The 19,196-nt window shown below is 46.3% G+C and overlaps 1 protein-coding gene across 1 annotated transcript in view; it reads right to left on the reverse strand.

Moving 5' to 3' along the window:
* Window positions 1-983: 983 nt before the first annotated feature.
* Window positions 984-19,196, reverse strand: part of SMYD1 (SET and MYND domain containing 1) — a 39,851-nt gene continuing 21,638 nt past the window's right edge. Inside the window, 7 exon segments of the mRNA XM_027620565.2 lie at window positions 984-4,940; window positions 5,665-5,697; window positions 5,699-5,834; window positions 6,851-7,014; window positions 8,569-8,661; window positions 15,489-15,678; window positions 17,554-17,592. Coding sequence (XP_027476366.2) covers window positions 4,719-4,940; window positions 5,665-5,697; window positions 5,699-5,834; window positions 6,851-7,014; window positions 8,569-8,661; window positions 15,489-15,678; window positions 17,554-17,592 — 877 coding nt within the window. The 3' untranslated portion in view covers window positions 984-4,718.

Raw genomic sequence — 19,196 nt, forward strand, 5'->3', positions numbered from 1 at the left:
CTGTGTGCCCCAACTCTACTGATTCTCTCCTGCAGCCGTTAGAGAAGAAAACCCTGAGCAATTGGCCCAAGCCGTGGCGGTATCTGGCCCTAAATACATGTGTCTGCGATACATTGGTGGTGTGGTGAGCAACTGGCTTAGTTGGAAGCGGAGTAATCAGAGGTCTTGGATTTGTTTAGGCATGGCCCTGAGAGGGTACAGGCTTCAGAATGCAGATTTCACCCCAGAGTAAGTAAAGATTTCTTTAATGGTGTTTTTAACTATTTGTTCTGTTACTTCCATGTAGCAAACCCCATTTTTAGAGATCGCCAACACCACAAATTAATGTGTTCTTCTAAAGTTAAGCCGATTGCCCCAGTATATTCTCACCATGGCCAATGTCAAGGTATCAATGTGATGTTGCCGAATGCAGAGTATGGAAGAGATGGGCACAGTCAGCTCTCAAGAGCTGGCCACCCACTGCTGCTCCTGCCAACCCTTCACCTTCACTTTCTCTGTAGGGGCAGGGATCCTCGACAGAAGCATGGCTGGAGTGCCCCTGGAGCGCTTAGAATGCGCCAGGCACCGTTCAAAGGGCTTTCACATTTTAAAAGCTTAATTCTCACAGCACATCCGTGTGGTAGGTAGGTATAGAAACAGGCCTGGGTGTACTCACCAGTCCCAGGTCATACAGCTGACAATAGGAGAGCTGAGATAGGAATGTCACTGGTCTCAGTGTCCATAATCTTAAAAAGTATACTGATGCATTGTCAATACAGGAGCCAGTAGCCACACTGGCTATTTAAACTGAAATTAAATAAAATTTAAAATTCAGTTCCTCACTCACACTAGACACATTTCACAAGCTTGAACAGTCACATGTTGCTAGTGGCTACTATATTCAACAACACAGACACAATATATTTTCATCATCACAGAAAGTTCTATTAGCACTGCTCTAAACAGACTGTCAGAAAGAAAGAAGTCACACATATTTGCTTGGAAATACAGACGATTTAATGGCCTTTGTTGACTGCTGTAACATAAAAACTCAAAAGATGCAGTTTCAAGTCTCTTCTGCTCTGAGATAAGCAAATTCATTATTCATTCATTCAACACACATTAACTGAGCACCTACTATGTTCCAGGACCCAGGCTAGGTTCTGGGGATAGAAAGATAAATAAAGGGACACAGCTCCTGCTCACAATCTGGTGGAGGAGGCAGACAAGTAAAAGGCAATTATAATGTCATGAGGAGAGTGCTCTGGTGGGGGGTTCGAGGGTGATGTGAGAGACTCAGACAGGGAGCCAGCAGAATCTAAGGCATTCGGGAAAGGCTTCACAGAAGGGGTGTTTTCCTCACTGGATGTTTAAAGATGAATGAGTTGACAGGTTTCAGATTTTAGACAGAATGTTTAAAATTCGAGAGGCACAGGAGAACGTGAGTCACTCAGGGACCCATGAGTGAGCGGGTTTGACTGATGTCTAGGATGCAGTGGAAGTGAGTTTACTAGAGCAGAAGTCAAGTGTTCTTGGGTGGTGTGCTGAGGGACAGATGTGGGGGAGGGGACAAGGGAAAGAGAAAGTTTCATTTTGGATGTGCTGAGTGTGATGTGCCTGGAGAACATTCGAGAGAGCATGTGGGGCTGGAGCTCAAGAATAAGGTCTGGGAATATAGAGTTAAGAATATCAGACTCAAGGTGGTGATTAAACAAAGGGCCTGGCTGGGCTCATGCAGGGAGTATGTGCAGAGTGAGATGAGAATGAACCAAGAGTGACCAGAAGGAACAAAGACAACCCCAGGAAACGCCAATGTATCGGGGGCAGGTAGAGAAACAGGGTTAGGGAAGAAGATGGGGAAACCACATACATCAGAGGATCATCACAAGGACATGATATCCAGAAATCAAGGGCTGGGAGTGTCAACTGATGCAGAGAAGCGAAATAACATGCGGACTAAAAGCTACCCACCAGAGTTGACCTTGTATGAGCCATTTTAGTGGAGTTCAGGAAGCCAGCCTGCAGTGTGTTCAGGAAGAAATTGAAGAAAGTGAAGAAAGGCAGATAATAACTATGAGGGACAAGTCCTTTAAAAAAAATACTCAGCTGTGAAGATTATGATCCAAGAATCCTCAGCATGTTTGTTGATGAAGATGGCAGCAGATGGAGGAATGTCAAGGATCCAAGGTGGGGAGGGAATTAGAGGTGAAGCAAGGCCCCAAGGACATCAGAGGGAAAGGGGTCCAGAGCACAGGTGGAGAGTTAGCTTTGTGGGAGGAGAGGGGTTCCCATTTCACTGGTGTGAGAAGGAGGAAAAGGTCAAGCACAGACAAGACGTGCATGAATGTGGGAAGAGGATTGAGGGCGTCCCATCTTCTGACCTCTGTTTCTCTATGAAGCAGGAAATGAGCTTCTGCTGAAAGCCAAAGACTGGAGGACAGGAGTGAAGGCCTGAAATTGCTACTGGGCAAAAGGGAGAGAAAACCAATGAGGGGCACATGAAACACTTCTGGGCTGTGCCCAAAGGCCAGCTGAGGTTGGCAAAGAGTCTGCAGAAGTGCCTGTGTTCAGAGAGGTACTGCTCTCCCAGGCTGTGCTTAGCATCTCCTGGAGCAACACAGGGAAAACAAGACAGCTGCATGAACCCAGGGTTGGCACTCTGCCAGGCAGGAAGGGAGAATAGGCAGATCGGAAGGAGGGCTCATGAACTGGCTTATCTGAAAGGAAGTAAAGACAGGAGGAGGGTGAAACACTAGAGGATACATGATGTCATCTAGTAATCTGGGGTGGAGAAAAAAGACAGAGAGGTGAAAAGGTAGGAAGCAATGCCCAGAAAGTTAGACATGAAAAATGGAGAAATTATGACCAGGAGAGGGTATTAGTGAAGAAACTGGAAAGACATCTGTCATTGAGTAAATTGAGAATCTGTGAAGCAAGAGGATTAGATGATTTTTTAAGTGGACATTGAAGGCACCAAATTTGAGGCAGAGGGGATGGAAAATGAGACCATGAATATGGGAGAATGACGGGCGGAATGGCAGAGGACAGTGACAGAGAAGGGAAGAGGCTTGGGGGGAGGTTTTATAGGAGGGCAGGAGAGTGATCATTTGAATGTGCATTGGGTTCCTGGGAGATTGCTGGTGCCATCTCTAGGCCTATTAGTATGAAGGCTTAGAAGACTGTCAGTCTTCCTGTGAAAGCTTCTAGAGAAGGGGGTATCCTTGAAGAAGAGCTGAATGCCAGGTATGAGTATTCTGCCAAGAGGTAGGACATTCACAGAGCTTTGGGTCAATTTTTGGCACATTTGCAGAGCCATTGGAGAGGTTAAGAGGGAGGCCGCAGATGGTTCTGAGGATGAAGGGGGTGGTTGGAGGAGCTAACACTTTAGGCAGAGATGATAAATATGGAGCTTGGTGGGATCACTTCAAGATGGTAGCTAGAGCTCTGTGGTCAACGGTGGCCCCAGATGGTATGGAAGACTTGGTGACACCCCCAAATGGATAGCTTTGCTCCAGGATTCCCCTAAAACATTGGAGAGAATTTTAGAACTCCAGAAGATAACAGGACAACTAGATTGGCTGATTCCAAGATCCTCACTCTTGGGTGGAAACCACAGCAACCTCCCAGGACGTGATGGCAAGTTCGTCGTCACATTCCCAAGGAGATCCTAACCTAGGCGTGTGGAGTCTGGATTAGACATTCCTCCTGGTGAGAAGAGCAGAGGTCCCAGGGCATGGGCAGTGAAAGAAATTAAGCAAAGGAAATCATAATTATTCCTTACTAAGAACAGAAATTTACTGGGGGCCAATGATGACATCTAAGCTGGTAAAGACCATCCAGGCACATGGAACCAAATAAAATTCCCTAAAACCAATTCTGCTGAACCCAGGACCATCAGGTGTGCATGTTTCCAAGTTTCTCCCTCAGCTTCATCCTGCTAAGACTTCAATCCTGGTTGGCCAATGGCCAGGAAAATCTCAGATACCATCCAAGTGGCACCCACATCACAGGGAATCAAGGCTTGGCAGTGAGGGTGGGGGAAGGAGACGCCTCCTGGGTGTTTTAGAAATAGTTTCCGAATAATACTTGGAATCCAGACCTTAAACTGAGGCCTCAAGTGGCTAGGGCAAAGCCCCACCTCTTTCTGCATATTCACCTCATTGTCATATTTACTAAGAGGTTTTGGTTCTCTGAGTAGAACCTAAATGGTCCAAACCCTTCTTCATAATTCCACGCTAATCTGAGGAAATTGAACATCACCCATCCTCGTCAGATAAGACCGGAGTCTTCTAGACCATGAGTAAGACCAGCAGTCCCAGAGATATGCACAGATAGGTGAGCAGCCATCTGAGACTCCAGGCACTTGCTACCCCCAGCTCAAATGTCATCTCCTCCATGACACACTTCCCAATGCATACACACCACCCCCACATACCAGACATATACCCGTCACTGCACCCCCCTATAGAGTTTACCATTGTATTTATTATACTGTGCTTTAATTGTTTACAGTTTGCCTCCCCAACTACAATTGAAGTTTCTTTATCCCTAGGGCCTTTGACCCAATAAATATTTGTAGGGTAAGTTGGGCTAGGCTGGGCTGGGATAGAGTTCAATTGGGAATTGAACTAAGTTTAAATGAACCAAAATGAACTGAGGAATACAGAACAGTACATTCCCAGAGCAAAAAGAGTGAACATTATTCTGCCTTCCTCATCAAGGGTCTTCCCAGAAACCCACTACCTCCAGAATGGTTCCCCCCGTTCCCTAGCCACGATGCCCCTCCCCACCAGACAGGTCCTCATTGCTTTCTTATGGAACAGAGCTGGGGCTGGCTCATTGCTGGGCTCAGCCATGACCTGCATGGGTTGGTTGTTCAGGGCAGCCTCGCGCATCCTGTGGTACATGAACTCGTTCTGGCGGAACATGCGCAGCTCCATCTCCGTCTGCACCCGCATGGCCTTTGGGACACAGACACACCATAAACAGTGATGACAGGCTTAATGTACTAGTCATAAAGTTAGTCTTCTCAGACATTTTATGGCACCAAAGTCTATCCTCTTTACGTGTACCATACTGCCTTTGGACCAGTCTTTGGACACTGTCACCCTCACAAAAACCAGCTCTTCAAGCACAAAGGAAACCAGCAATTATTAAGAGCACGTCATTTGCTAGGCACTGTTCTGACTGCTTTCACACGTTAACTCACAGAACCCTTATTACAACCCTATCCCTTTTTTCCATTTTACTGATGAGGAGACTGAGGCCCATACATTCCATGTGTGCGCTCACACAGCTAGAAAGTGGTGAAGCTGGAGTTTAATCACAGCAGTCTGATTCTAGAGCCTGTGCTCCCCAGCTCCATTCTATGCAGCACATTTTCCAATGTATGTGCCTGCATGCACACTGCTGGGTAGGCTTTCTCCATCCACGCTTGGAGCATCTCGGGCTTCAAACCTCAACTTTGCCATCCACTCGCTATGTGACTATGACCAGGCTAAGACCTTCCCGGGCCTCAGTTTGCTCAGATGTAAAAACACGGCGAGTTGGACTAAAGCATTTCTGAATTCCCTCTGGTCCAGTGGGCATCTATGGACTTTCCAAAGCAGAGTCCAGAACCCAGCTCCCATCTGTAGAGAGAGCTCAGAACAGAAAAGAAGGGCCCGGCCCTGAAATGCTACTTGCCTCTAAGTCCTTGGTGATTGGGTGGGAGGGTCCCATGTGTCACCAAGAGAATGGCGTAGGCTTTGCAGATCATCCCGTGCCCCACCTCAATGTTGCCAGCATGCCAGTTGGTCAGCCCTGCCCGCATCACGGCCATGCCCAGTTGGGCATTGTTGGGGTGGTAGAGCTTCCTGTGGGGACACAGAAAATAATTGTCACAGATAATCCCAACCTTCCTTATATCTGCACAGCATTTGACAACTCACCAAGTATTCTCATTGACTTGGTCCATCTGCTCTCCCACCAGTGCTGTGAGGTATCTACAGCCCGTGGAGCAGGGACTGAGCCACAGAGAAGGGGAGGAGTTACCAAACACCCCACATGGTAAGGCTGTGGGAGCTGAGACTGCCCTGGGCCATGAAGCCAACTCCTCATGGGCAAAAGAGTCAGAACTCCACAAGAGAACAGGAAGTGGGGAGCTCTCAGGGACACCCCAGCCCTCTTCCCGGAAAGCAGTTCAGGGGAATAAAAAGAACTTGAATGTCCTTCTTGGGACAGAACTGTAGTCTCACCTCCTTGGCACCCTCCTAACAGAGCTTCCTTTTAGCATATCGTACTAATTTTCCTGGCTTTTGTTTATGAGTAACATTCTCTCAAAAAAATGGAACCTGCTTGTGCCAACTTACTCAGTTGGGCCAAAGATACAAAGTTACATGCAACCAGGACATGGAAGGCAAGAGAAGACATTGGCAGAGAGAAGGCAAGGGCTTTGCATTTTATAATTTGTGAGCAAGGATGGCTAACACCTCATTCATTCATTCATTTTTTAAATAAAAAGAAAAGGTTGCCTGTGCTGACTGCTAGGGGGAGAAACTTCTGAAGCACTTACAATCAGGCAGGACTTAGCCTTAAGGAAAACTAAAAGCAGGAGATGCCGCCCATGTGATAGATGAGCTGGAGGATTTGGGAAAGACCAGGGATGACAGATAGGTTTCATGTCAGGTACCAGCCTGATGATTGTGGTCATTACTACTCGGAGCACCATGGTAAAAAGGCTCAGTGGTAAAGATAAAGAGGACCACGATCGATTACTGATGCCTGCTGCAGGTTACAGGAGGGGGACGTAGCAACGTGTGTGCCGTCTACATGCCAGCCCTGAAACAGACACATTCCAGGGTACTTTCTGAGACCCAGCACTGCTACCTACATATAGCCATCCACCATCCTCCTGGCGTAGTACGAGGCCTCCTCAAAGGCCTGGAGGTAGGAGAGGACCTCGGAAACAGTGCTCAGCATCCGCAGCGTGTAGAGGTTGGTGTCGGCAAACACTGGCTCCTGCTTCTGCAGGCACTCCCGGCATAATTTCACAACCTGGAGGAGACACGGGCCCTGTCCATTACCACTGCACTCACATAGGGGAGCACCACCACGACACTGGACACTCATTCTTTTAAGGTTGAGGACATTGCTGACGGGGTGGAAAAGCACCGGTTTGTAATCAGAATAGCAAAACGGTCCTATTTGGCTACAGAGTAGGGATGAAGACGGTACCGGTGGGAGACGTGGCTGACATGGCAATGTGCAAAGTGAGGTGTTCTCATAATCAGTAGGTGGCAGAGAGTTATGAAAGGGAGAGACTGATTGATTGACTAATTCTCACAACAATACAATGACATAGGTACTACTAATATTCCCATTTTGCCAGATAAGGAAACTGAAGCACAGAGAGCGTAAGTACTTTGCCAAAGTCACACAGGTAGTAAAACATGGGGCAAGAATTCAAACTAAGCAGTTGTGCTTTATCTTAACCACCATTCCTGTGATTCTCCATTCTGGCTGGGCTCTGGAATTACTTGGAGACCTTTTTAAAAACAGCATTGTCTGGGCCCTGCCCCAGACCAAGTGAAACCAAATATCTGGGGGAGGGACCCTGGCATCTGTACCTGGGTGGTCCTTATGCACAGTGATGTTGGACAATCATTCCCCAAGGGAAGTGTACAAGATGAGCTGGCAAGAGGGGAGGCTCCCAAGAGGCTGGGAGACCCACCAGGAGAATGTCGCATTGGTTCCGGTGAGGAATAAGTCTTGTGTTGGTCACCTCACTAAGGGCTCAAAAATGTGCAATGAATGAGTAAATGAGGAGGATGAAGATAAAGGAAAAGCAGATAGAAATGAACACAAATTAATCTCTCACACTGCCACGCCTTGGTGGCTTCCAAACCTAGCTACATGCCTGAGATGTTTAAAGAGCTTGGATTCAGTCTATTGCAGATTGGATGAATCACATCTGAGGGGGTGAGACAGAGGACTGTGCATTTGCAGCAAGCTGCCCAGGTGAATTCGATGCAAATGCTCTGCAGATCAGTATTTGGCAGGGGGATCTCAACTTTGGGTGCCTGTTGAGATCACTTGGAAGTTTTAAAAGTCCTGACGTCTGGGCTCCACCCCAAGAGATTTTGGATAAAATTGTCCTGGGTCGGTGTCTGAGCATCAGGATTTTTCAACGATTCTAGTGTACAGCCAGTTGATAATTCCTGCTGCTTTGAGAGCCGGGGCTGAATGCTCAGTAGAGACTGAAAACTGCAGCCAGGACATGCATTCAATTACGAAAAAGCAAGCAATCCATTGCCATCTCCATTCCTCCACCTCTGATGCCAACCTGAGATATCACAGATCCCCCGGGGACATTTGTCAGGCTGCCTGTGCTCTCCCCAGACCCAGCTTCAGTAGGCTGAACAATCACTAAGAACACACCTCTAAGAGGCACTAAAGGCAAGAAGAGTCACAGTCCAAACCAACAGACATCCTCCAGAAAAACAACCTGCTCGATAGCCTCCCCATCTCCACCCCACCCCATCTCCCCGCCTTGCCAGAAAACCATTCTGCTCTCTTCCCCTACCCATCCCTCTAAAAATGAATTCTTACCTCATGGTACAGACCCTCAGAGCGAGCCTTGTCAATTTTTTCCAGTGTATCCTTGGAGAACTGTATCATCTCCTTTACCACCTCCTGAGATGGCTGGGAAAGACAGGGATGATGAGTTAGACACCTCTTCACAAAGCAACCAACTGCATCTCTGAATAGCTGCCATCTTTGACATTCAGTGTTGTGCAAGATTGATGCCGTCCTCATTCTGAATGCTTCACTTCCATACATGCTGCTCCAGATCCCTACAGCTTTTGCAGCTCCCTCCATCAAGCTTCTGACTCAGGTACATTTTCCACTGACCGAGCCCTGGAGCCTTGCTGCCAGCCAGTCATTCCCCACCTTGTGCTCATGCCTGGGTTTTGGGAGCCCAGAGCAGAATCTGACCTTGACCTCTGTGGTATTTTCTTTGGCATTTTGGATTTTCATTCTATCACCCGAAATATTTTCCATTGTTCCTCATTACTTCAAGTCAACCACATATTGCACAGGTATGCCCTTGTGTTTTAGTCTTTGCTCAACTCACTGATTTATTTTTTTTAAGATTTTATTTATTTATTCATAAGAGACAGAGAGAGGCAGAGGGAGAAGCAGGCTCCCCGTGGAGCAGGGAGCCCGATGTGGGACTCGATCCCAGGATCCTGGGATCATAACCTGAGCTGAAGGCAGAAGCTTAACCATCTGAGCCACCCAGACGCCCACAACTCACTGTTTTAAATCCTGACCAGCACAGGGCTGAGGACAGAAGCTTAAGGCTTGACCAAAAAAATCCTTTTCCAGGGCGCCTGGGTGGCTCAGTTGGTTAAGCGACTGCCTTCGGCTCAGGTCATTATCCTGGAGTCCCGGGATCGAGTCCCACATCGGGCTCCCTGCTCAGCAGGGAGTCTACTTCTCCCTCTGACCGTCTTCCCTCTCGTGCTATCTCTCATTCTCTCTCTCTCAAATAAATAAAATCTTAAAAAAAAAAGTTAAAAAAAAACAAAAATCCTTTTCCAGCTTGCCGTTGGAGTTCATTAAAGAGGGGACTTGTGGCTGTGGGCATTTAAATCCTTTCAAAATATCTTAGCATCCAGTTCCTATTTCTTTGTCTTGACCACGTGATATCATGCGAGAGTTTTGTCAGCTGTCTCTGTGAAATCCGAATTCATTAGGCTTACAGCGTTTGCCTGAGGAGTCTAGTGGTCTTTTCTCTAAGATTTAATTATTTATTTGAGGGGGGAGGGGAAGAGGGAGAGTGAGTCATAAACAGATTCTGCACTGAGCATGGAGCCCAATGCAGGGCTTGATCTCATGACCCTGGGATCCTGACCTGAGCCAAAACCAAGAGTCAGACATTTAACCAACTGCACCACCCAGGTACCCCTCTAGTGATCTTATTTTTTTTTTAAGATTATTATTTATTTTTGCGAGAGAGAGAGAGCAGGTGCATGAGCAGGGCAAGGGGCAGAGGGAGAAGCAGACACTCCCTGCTGTTCAAGGAGTCTGATGCAGGACTCGATCCCAGGACCCTGGGATCATAACCTGAGCCGAAGGCAGACGCTTAATGGACTGAGCCACCCAGGTGCCCCTCTAGTGATCTTATTTTTAAAGAATGAGGTTTTGATTATTTCAGGGAAAGAGGTACCTTAATTAAAAAGCCCATAAGGGCATCATAATTTTGAAGAAAAAGTGCCAAACTTCTCAATGTCCAAAGAAAAAGTTTACTTGCTGTGCTCATCCATATCAGAAACTCTTTTCTAGAATTAACTTTTTTTCTTTTTTCTTTTGCTTATGCAAATATGATAAAACTTTCTTCCAAAGTGAAAATAACTTTATTATTTATTTGGACCATAAAACTTACACATGGAAACTAAAAAATTAAAATATACGAAAAAAGCATGGAATAAAAATAGAAATCCCTAGAATCCACCCAAAGATGAACACAGCATTTTGAGGAATATTTTCCAATGCATATATACGGGAATAATATTTAAAATATTTAACAACTGGCACAGGAAAGGCACTGACCAATCAGAACAGACACTGACCATAAACAGCAAGCATGTCGATTACAGCCTTATCAGTATGTACTGGCTGAACTGCATTCCTGTAGGTGTGCACATGCATGTGTGTATATGCCAAGAGCACCAAATATTTCTTCTAACTGGAAGAGGACCAGATCTCTGTCTATGGTCTGTTCTTTCACTCAGTAGGTATGGATAGTTTCCCATACCAATATAAAAATATATCACCACTTTTAATAATTGTAGCATTTTCCACTGTATAAAGCCAGAATAATTTATTTCACCAGGCCTCCAGTTTTCCAAATTTTTCACTATAAGGAATTGAGTTCATGGCTCCATTTAGATTTGCTGCTTACATTGTTTTGTGAGGTCACCTTCACTAAACTACCAAAAAGTAACAGGAGGATGGGCATTTGTTCCCTTAAAAACATACTCCCTTAATAGATGGCGATCGGAATCTTCCCTTAGTCTCCCAGCTGTCCTGAGCCAGTTCTGCAGTGTCCACCTTGCAGTATGAGAGGCCCCCGGCAGGAGAGCTTACTTCTGGGTTAGGATCTCCTAAAGGAACGGGCTTTCTATTTTTGCTTCTACTCACCTCACTTACTTTGGCTTCTGTGGAGTTCTTGACTATCCCCACAACTTTAACTATCCTCATTTCCTTCTGTATCTGGCCTCTGCATATCTACCTATACTTGCCCCATGGCCTGACTCCAACCATTGATGCATCCACCACTGCTATGACTTCTGCTCACAGGCCTCACTCCTGACCTCACCTTTTTCTTGATCTTTGATATGGCTGAGATTTCTGGCTTCTGGCTATCTTCTAGCCCCAGAGTACTACTTAGCCTTCTGTTAACTTGGACCTTGTCTTGGTTCCAGACAAGTCATTTAAGTGCATATTCACTTTCCTAAACTCATTTGAATCAAGCACATAAGTAAGAGGGGGTCCATGTCTCACCTGGTTGTACAGAGCTCTATAACTGCTAGTCCAGAGGTGTCCCAGTAGTCTGCCAAACCTAGATTTTTGGTGTCATCCATAGCTTGTTGCCCAAACAGAGGCTCATAAAATCAATCTAGTGTTATGCCCACTAGTCTCTAATCTACTGTAAGTTCCATCATCTTTAAAACTCAAAATTCTTAGTGAATCTTCTGGAGTAATCGATAGCTTGCAGGGTAGAGTTGGAGAATACCAAGTGGTCAGATGTTAATAAAAAGTCTTGTTCAATTTGATGTTGTAAGGAAGAGTGTTACTTCAAGCTTTGGAAGTGAATCAAATTTTTTCAAGGAGGCAACTGCCAAGATTCTCAAAGCAACCTGGCTAGAAGGTTGTTAATTACATGTGCAACATGTGATAAAGCTATTCTGAGAAAGGAAATGGGGCTATTCCACTTGGCTCCACTTTTCAGAGTAAAGGCAGGAGGAAAGCATGATCTGTAGATAGGATTTAAGATCTGTAGAGAGAGACTCCCCTCCCTAGAAGCACAAAGTAAATAGACAACCAGGAGGAAAAGAGTGAGGAGCTGGAGCAGGGGGAAATGCCAGTGGAGAAGGAGCCAGAGGAAGGCTAGAGGAGGAAGGGGAGGAGTCAGCACAGGGGGAGGAGTCTGCAGAAGGGGAGGAGCAACTGGAGGAAGAGGAACTAGAAGAGGAAGAGAAGAGCAAAAGAAGGATGCTGGTTCCCCAACCTTGAAAAACTAGTATATTCTTATTGTGAAAACCAGGGATGAGGGCTGGGGAGAGAGAAAAAGAAAAACCTAAGCAACCTAAACAAGGAGGCTCCAAAGCTACAGTTGAGGGGAATGGTCTACATTTTGGTGTTATTTTCTCATTTTTTAAATATTTGGTTTTGCTTTTTCTCCAGGTTACTGTACACATTTAACTTTGAAAGGGAGAAAAGAGTCTGGTTTCTTAACAAAAAATTAAGTAGTGGTGGGAGCAAGTTATGAAACAAATACTCAGGGCCACATATCAGGAAGGAAGACTGGCTGGCTTGCAGATAAAACACACATTATCCCACAGGTTCTAGAAGGTCAGGGTAAGGGTGGACACAGGAGCTAATTCTTTTCTGTAGCTCCTATGGTACTGTGCTTGGTGCCCTGCACATACATGCCAATATACATTTGCCAGAATACAGAACCTTTGACTTTGTGAAAAGAAGGTTGTTCCTACAGAAAAAACCACATTAGGGGTGCCTGGGTGGCTCAGTCGGGTAAGCCTCTGCCTTCAGCTCAGGTCATGATCCCGGGGTCCTGGGATTGAGCCCCCCACACACATCGGGCTCCCTGCTCAGTGGGTAGTCTGCTTCTCTCTCTCCCTCTGCCCCTCCACCCCGCTCATGCACGGGCTCTTGCACTCTCACTGTCTCAAATAAATAAATAAAATCTTAAAAAAAAAAACCATAATAATCCATGGGTCCCAACTCCTTTGTATCCTATCTGGAAAGGGTGAGTCTCAACTTGTCCACACCAAGCATCATTGATCTATTGCTTACAGCCTTCTCCTCCTCCTTCTGTCTGTATCCAGCCTGACTATGCTTACATAGGCATATGTATGCATGAATCTGTGTGTGTGTGTGTGTGTGTGTGTGTGTGTGTGTGAGAGAGAGAGAGAGAGAGAGAGTGGGTGTCCCTTTTATTTTTTATAAATGGCAGCATACACAGTGTTGTGGGTTGAACTGCATCCTCCCAAATTCATATGTTAAGTCCTAATCCCCAGTACCTCAGGATGCATCTTTTTGGAAAGAGGTCACTGCAGACTTAATTAGTTAAGATGAGGTCATAATGGAGTAGGGTGGGTCCTTAATCCAATATGACTAGTGTCCCTCTAAAAAGAATACCAGGTGAAGAGAAAGAGACACACAATGTGAAGAGACACAGAGAGAAGACAGCTATCTGAGAGCCAAGGAGAGAGGCCGGAGCAGAGCCTCCCCTCACAGGCCCCAGAGGGAACTGACCCTGCCAATATCTTGATTTCAGACTGCCAGGCTCCAGAACTGGGAGAGAGCACATTTCTGTTGTCAGTCACCCACTCTGGGGTACTGTGTTATGGCAGCCCTAGCGAACTAATGCAATGGCAATGTTTGGCCCCTAATTCTTTTCCCTTAAGAAATAGAGCTCATTCCATATTTGTACACAAAAATCTACGTCATTGGTTTTAGTGACTGCAAGGTAATTTAATTTAAATATTTCCCTATTGGTGGTTATTTAGGTTTTATTCAATCTGTGTTCTCAATAATGCTGCAATATATCTCTTTATATGCATACCTTTGTGCACATATGCAAGTAACTCTGCTGGGTAAATTCTTAGAAGTAGAACTGCTTGGGCAAAGAGTAAAAAATATTATATCTTAAGAATAAAAATAAGTTAGTGGCAGGGCACCTGAACGGCTCAGTTGGTTAAGTGTCTGCCTCTGGCTCAGGTCATGATCCCAAGGTCCTGAGATCGAGCCCCATGTTGGGCTCTCTGCTCAGCACAGAGTCTGCTTCTCCCTCTCCCTCTGCCCCTCTCCCCCACTCGTACTGTCTTTCTCCCTCTCTCTCTCAAATAAATAAATAAAATCTTTAAAAAAATAAGTTAGTGGCAAAAAAGAAAAAAAAAAGTCTAGAATAGCCAGAGGATGAACAAGAGAAATGAATCAAGTCGGGAAATAGTGTTATCTGAACATTAGCACTGATAGCATTGAGTAATGAATTAATCGAGAGTGGCCCCACCATCTGCTTATAGTCTTTGCTCTAATCAGAGGCAAACTTCTGCCCACACGCACAATGCAGAAGTTAAGTACATCAAGAAGCATATTTGTGTATCTGTATCTTAAATGTACTAGTGGACTGTGGGTTACAGAGAAGGGCTCAGATAGCCTCCCCACAGGAGTCCAGCTCCTGGCTAAAAACCTATGTGTAATTTTTCAGACCTGACCACAGACAATTACAAAGGTTCTACCTGGCATGCCTGTGGGGGAAAGTACCCTCCCTTCAGAGCCTGTTGGGAGGCCCAGTCAAGGACCCAGGTACCCTCTGCTGCTCATGTTCTTTGCACAGTTTCATTCCTAGCCAGGGGCCTTCATTCCTAGGCCTTACAGGGGAGGAGGAGGGAAACTTGAAGACATTCTCACTCCAACTCAGTACCCAGCACTTTTCCACTCCTAGCCCTTCCCCCACGCCTTCTACCTTACCATAAAAGTGCTGGAGCCCTTTGTTCTGAGCCCCTCAGCAGTGAGAAGACCCCCACACACATCTGTGTTGATCCACCTGACCCTCCACCTGTGTACCTTTCCATGGTGGAAAATGGAACAGGAGGAGTCCAGTTTTAGCCTTTTGTTTATACCATTGCTGGTCACTCTCCCAGCTTAGCTGAACTTCTGACATCCCTTTCCAAAACCCTTCAGTTGCTCAACGGTCTCATCATCAACCAGGCAACAGGCTACTCAGGAGTTAAGCATACGAACCAATCTCCACATTGCCCAATGTCCACATTACCCATTCAAGGGGACTAGGAATATCTTTGTGATAACCAAGCAACTAATCTCTTTGCCCATCTGGTCTCAATAAATGAAATTCTCAGCATTACTTAACCAGCAAAAGGGCAAAGAGTGCCTACCCTATATGCCACTCCCTTTACACATATTATTTTGTTCATTCCTCTTAACAACCCCTTCTGGTGGGTGCTATCATTCCTATTTTACAGATGAGAAAACTGAGCAACTTCCCAATGCAAACTCCTGGCAAGGGGTGGCTTGCCAGGACGCTAGCTGGGACCTGTCATCAGTGCTCTGTCCACCACCCCATAGCACCTTTCCAACAGTTATAGGCTGGTCCTCCAGGAACTAGCAGCCAGGGTGCGCTGATTGGCGGTGACCTCCAGCCTCACCAGCTCCTGGAGAAGTGGACTGCAAACACCCCAGTAGCAGCCTGCGTGTACCTTTGGGTCATCTTTGACCCCCAGAAACAGGTCATCCTTCAGCTTTTTTTGGCAGTGCTCACACGTGCAGTCAAAGTAGTACTGCTTCTTCAGCTGCTTCTTGCGCTCTTCGCTGACATTAAGGAAGTCGATATAGGACACTGTCAGCTCCTCTCCTTCTGAGATCTTGCCCAGGGCCCGGAGCTCAATTCTGAAGAGGGTAAAGGAAAGAGGAAGTCAAATCCAGGGCCAACAGAGTGGGGTTTCTGCTCTTCAAGGTCTCTAGGAGTTGAGTCTCAAAGACAGCTTCCACTAGCACTCTGAGAAAACTCCCATTCCCCACCCCCCTAAATAAAAGGGAAATGTGACCTAAAGGACAGTTTTCTGGATAATTCTGTTCTACTCATCATAACAATCAAATCGGCTCCATTTAGTTAATTGCTCTGAAATCCAATTAAATAGATTCCAGGTAGAGGGCTGGGCCTGGTCACAAGGCCGTACATAGCTTCCATGCCTGCAATTATCCCTGTACAGTTTGGCTACTGATTGCCTGCAACAAAGGGGATCAACCTCCCCATTTCACAAGGGAGGGCACTGCCACCCAGAGACGGGAAGGAACTTCCCCTGAGGTCCCACAGCACTTTGGCAACAGTCAAGATCAGAAATCAAGTGCCATTCATGCTTCACCTCACCATACGGCTCTAGCCCTGGACTGTCCTCAGTCTGCCTCCTGGGTCTGCCATGTGCAGGAAAGGAGATACACCAAAGCCCTTGATTTTAGAGCTCTGCCAGTATTCTAAATAGTTCTATGTGGCCAATTCCTGGGCCAGTGTTGAGTGTGGATCTCTGGTGTCTGGTCCTGGTGGGGTAAGTCAGCAGGTCTGCCCCCACCAACCCCTTCTCCAGGCACAGCTCCATCGTGGTATTCAACAGTGATTCAGTACCAGCTGAGTTAGGACTTCTAGCAGCTTTGCTTCCCATCATGATTCAGGCAATTCTTGCAAGGTTTCAGAATATCTCAAATTATTTCAATCATGTTAAGAGAATTTTCAAAACCAAATTGATTTAATGTCACTCAAACACGAAAATATGCATGCCCCTTTTTATCTAACTCAGAACTGGGGATCAGGGGACGAATAGTGACCACCACTTCATTCTCCCTCTTCCATCTCTAACGCCCTGCAATTCTAGAGTTCAGCTAATTGAGCCACACATGGACAATTTATTTAAGCATTCCTTGGAGAGATGAGAAATGCAGCCCAGAGCCACAGAGACTTGGAACCAGGAAGGTCCCTAGAGACGCTCTCATCTTGACCTTTGCTCTATAGATGTGGAACCAAACGCCCAGGGGATGATGGGAATCATCTAAAGTCACATGCAATGCAGGCCGACACAGACTCCAATGCACCAACCACTTCTATCCCTGCCTTCCCAGAGCCCAAACTCCCACGCAGAGCTTTGCTCTTAATCCAAAGAGCCTTTCAAGTACTTTCAAACCAAACCTGAGAGAAAGACCCATCTGGGGCCATTTATTTGTCATTAAGAAAAATCAAAGCAAAATCTAACCTAAACCACTAATTCACAATTGGCCAGAAGCAGTAAACAGAAAAGTGTGAATAAATACTTATCAAAAATATCACAATTATGGGTGCTATTTTCAGAAGCCAGTCTGGGTGGGAAGTTGGGGGTTATAAACAAACACAGTCCTTTAGTAGGTCAATAACATCAGCAGTCCTCATTTTATGATAAGCAAGACTTTGAGAGACAGTGTGGGCTTTGCTAAGGTGGTGTGGACTAGAAGGAATCGTCATGCTTGGGGGAGTGAGAGAAGTAAGGTGTGAAAGATGGGGAAGAGAAGAAGCAAAGGAAAGCAAAGGCACAGCAGGGAGTGGGTGGGTGAGGAACAAAATGATTCATATATATGCATTTAAAATACAGCATTCAGCAAAGATGAGACTCTGGGGATGCAGGAGGACATTACAGCCAGAGAGCAGCCACGGAGTCCCAGGAAGGTGTGGCCCCAGCAAACCGGGCAAGTGAGGAAGATGGGTCAGAGGAGCAGGGATGCTTGCAAAGACTGACCCACCTCATCTGGGTGTGAAACATGGATTTCACTGCCTCATGACTGAAAGACAAAACAGACACCCAAATGGAAATCATTACCATTGGCCAGTCCAGTACAGCTAGCAAGGGGGCACAGCATCCCAGCTGACGCAATCAAAATTTTGGCCATCACAACCACCTTTATATCCCAGCCCCTTCCAGCTGGGCTCACTTGACAAGACGCAGCCTGGTATAGTGGAAACTGCACTGGCTTTGGAAGAGAAGTTCTGGGTTCAAAGGTCCTCAGCCTTTCCTGGGCTCAGTGTTCTCAACTGTAACCTGGTAAATGGGATTGCCATGAGACAGTGCATTTAAAGGTAGGTGCCAAAAAATGTAATGGGATGCTATTGTTATCTCACTCAGAAGCATCTTGGCCAAATAAGTGTTGCCTCTTTGATGTCTATCTTGGGGGCTGTGTGAACTGTGTGTGGAAATTGGTTAGGTCACACAGGTCGTATATAAAATTTGTTGGGGTTAGAATTGGGTTCTTTCCATTATGGCAGGCAGCCAGGCTGTGACTGCAAAGTCACCTTCTCTTGCACAACAGCCAAGAAGCCGGGTAAAATGTGGCTGCTCAAAATTAGTGGGTGCAAAGCCAGAGCAGACACCAGAAATGATCTGAAGAAAGGGCTCCCAGGCTCCTGTGGCTGTCACGTGCAGTGACAAGGGGAGCCCTGGGTCACCACTGCTTGGGGGAGTGGCATCCTGAAAGACCAGCCCCATATGTGGCTAAATTTGATCCTCAGCAACCAGGCTAACCTGGGACAACAGCCCCTCTGAGGAGGATTCCATGAGGTTTAGGAAGGGAACTGTAAATGCTGGGGGAAAATTATCATTTGGATCCAAAATAAACTTCTCTGTCTTGAGTGACTTTCTCACTTGCTCAAGAGCCTGGTGTCATGCAGGCCTTTGCTTCCAGAAATAGGAAGGAAAAGGGGAATCAGAGTCCCTGTAGATTGGGGTTTAGGCTTGATTCCTGACTGAGAACCAGAAACCATTGTCTCTGGTTTTCAGGAAGTTTTGGGGGGGAAACCTGCCCATTGTTGATGGCTCAGAGATGACTCGCATCTGTCATGAAAACTTGTCTCATCTCTAAGAGCAAAATAAGTACTACTGCTTAGGTCTTGTTCCTCCAAATCCCCCCAGCCCTGAGCCATGGACAATAGGGTCTCTTCCTGTTTGCTGACTTCTCCACTTGTGCCCACCCCCAAGACACATTCTTTGTCCTTCTGTCCCCTGATCTGTGCCTTTGAAGTGATAGATGAGGGGTACTGGCTTCTAAAGGGCTTCATCACTCAGGGTCCTTTGCTGTCTGACTTCTGGTTGGAGTTTGGCCAATGGGAGGAGATCAGAAAGTGGGAAGAGAGAGAGGTTGGGGTATTTAGTCTCCTGGCTCCCTCTCTGCCTCACCATGGATCCAGCAGTGGCTGCTTTCTCTACCAGTACAGCCAAGCTATTGGGTGGGGGTGAAGAAAGGAACCTTTCCCATGACTGCAGCTCTCACCAGCTGCAGGAACAGTACACCTGCCCCTCTAGGTCTAGAGGCAGTAATGGTTTCATACTATTGCTAAACTCCGGACATCTCACCATTCCTTATTAGTTTCTTAAACTTTACCCTTACTTCTG

The sequence above is a fragment of the Zalophus californianus genome, chromosome 8, assembly GCF_009762305.2.
Source record: "Zalophus californianus isolate mZalCal1 chromosome 8, mZalCal1.pri.v2, whole genome shotgun sequence".
NCBI lineage: Eukaryota > Metazoa > Chordata > Mammalia > Carnivora > Otariidae > Zalophus > Zalophus californianus.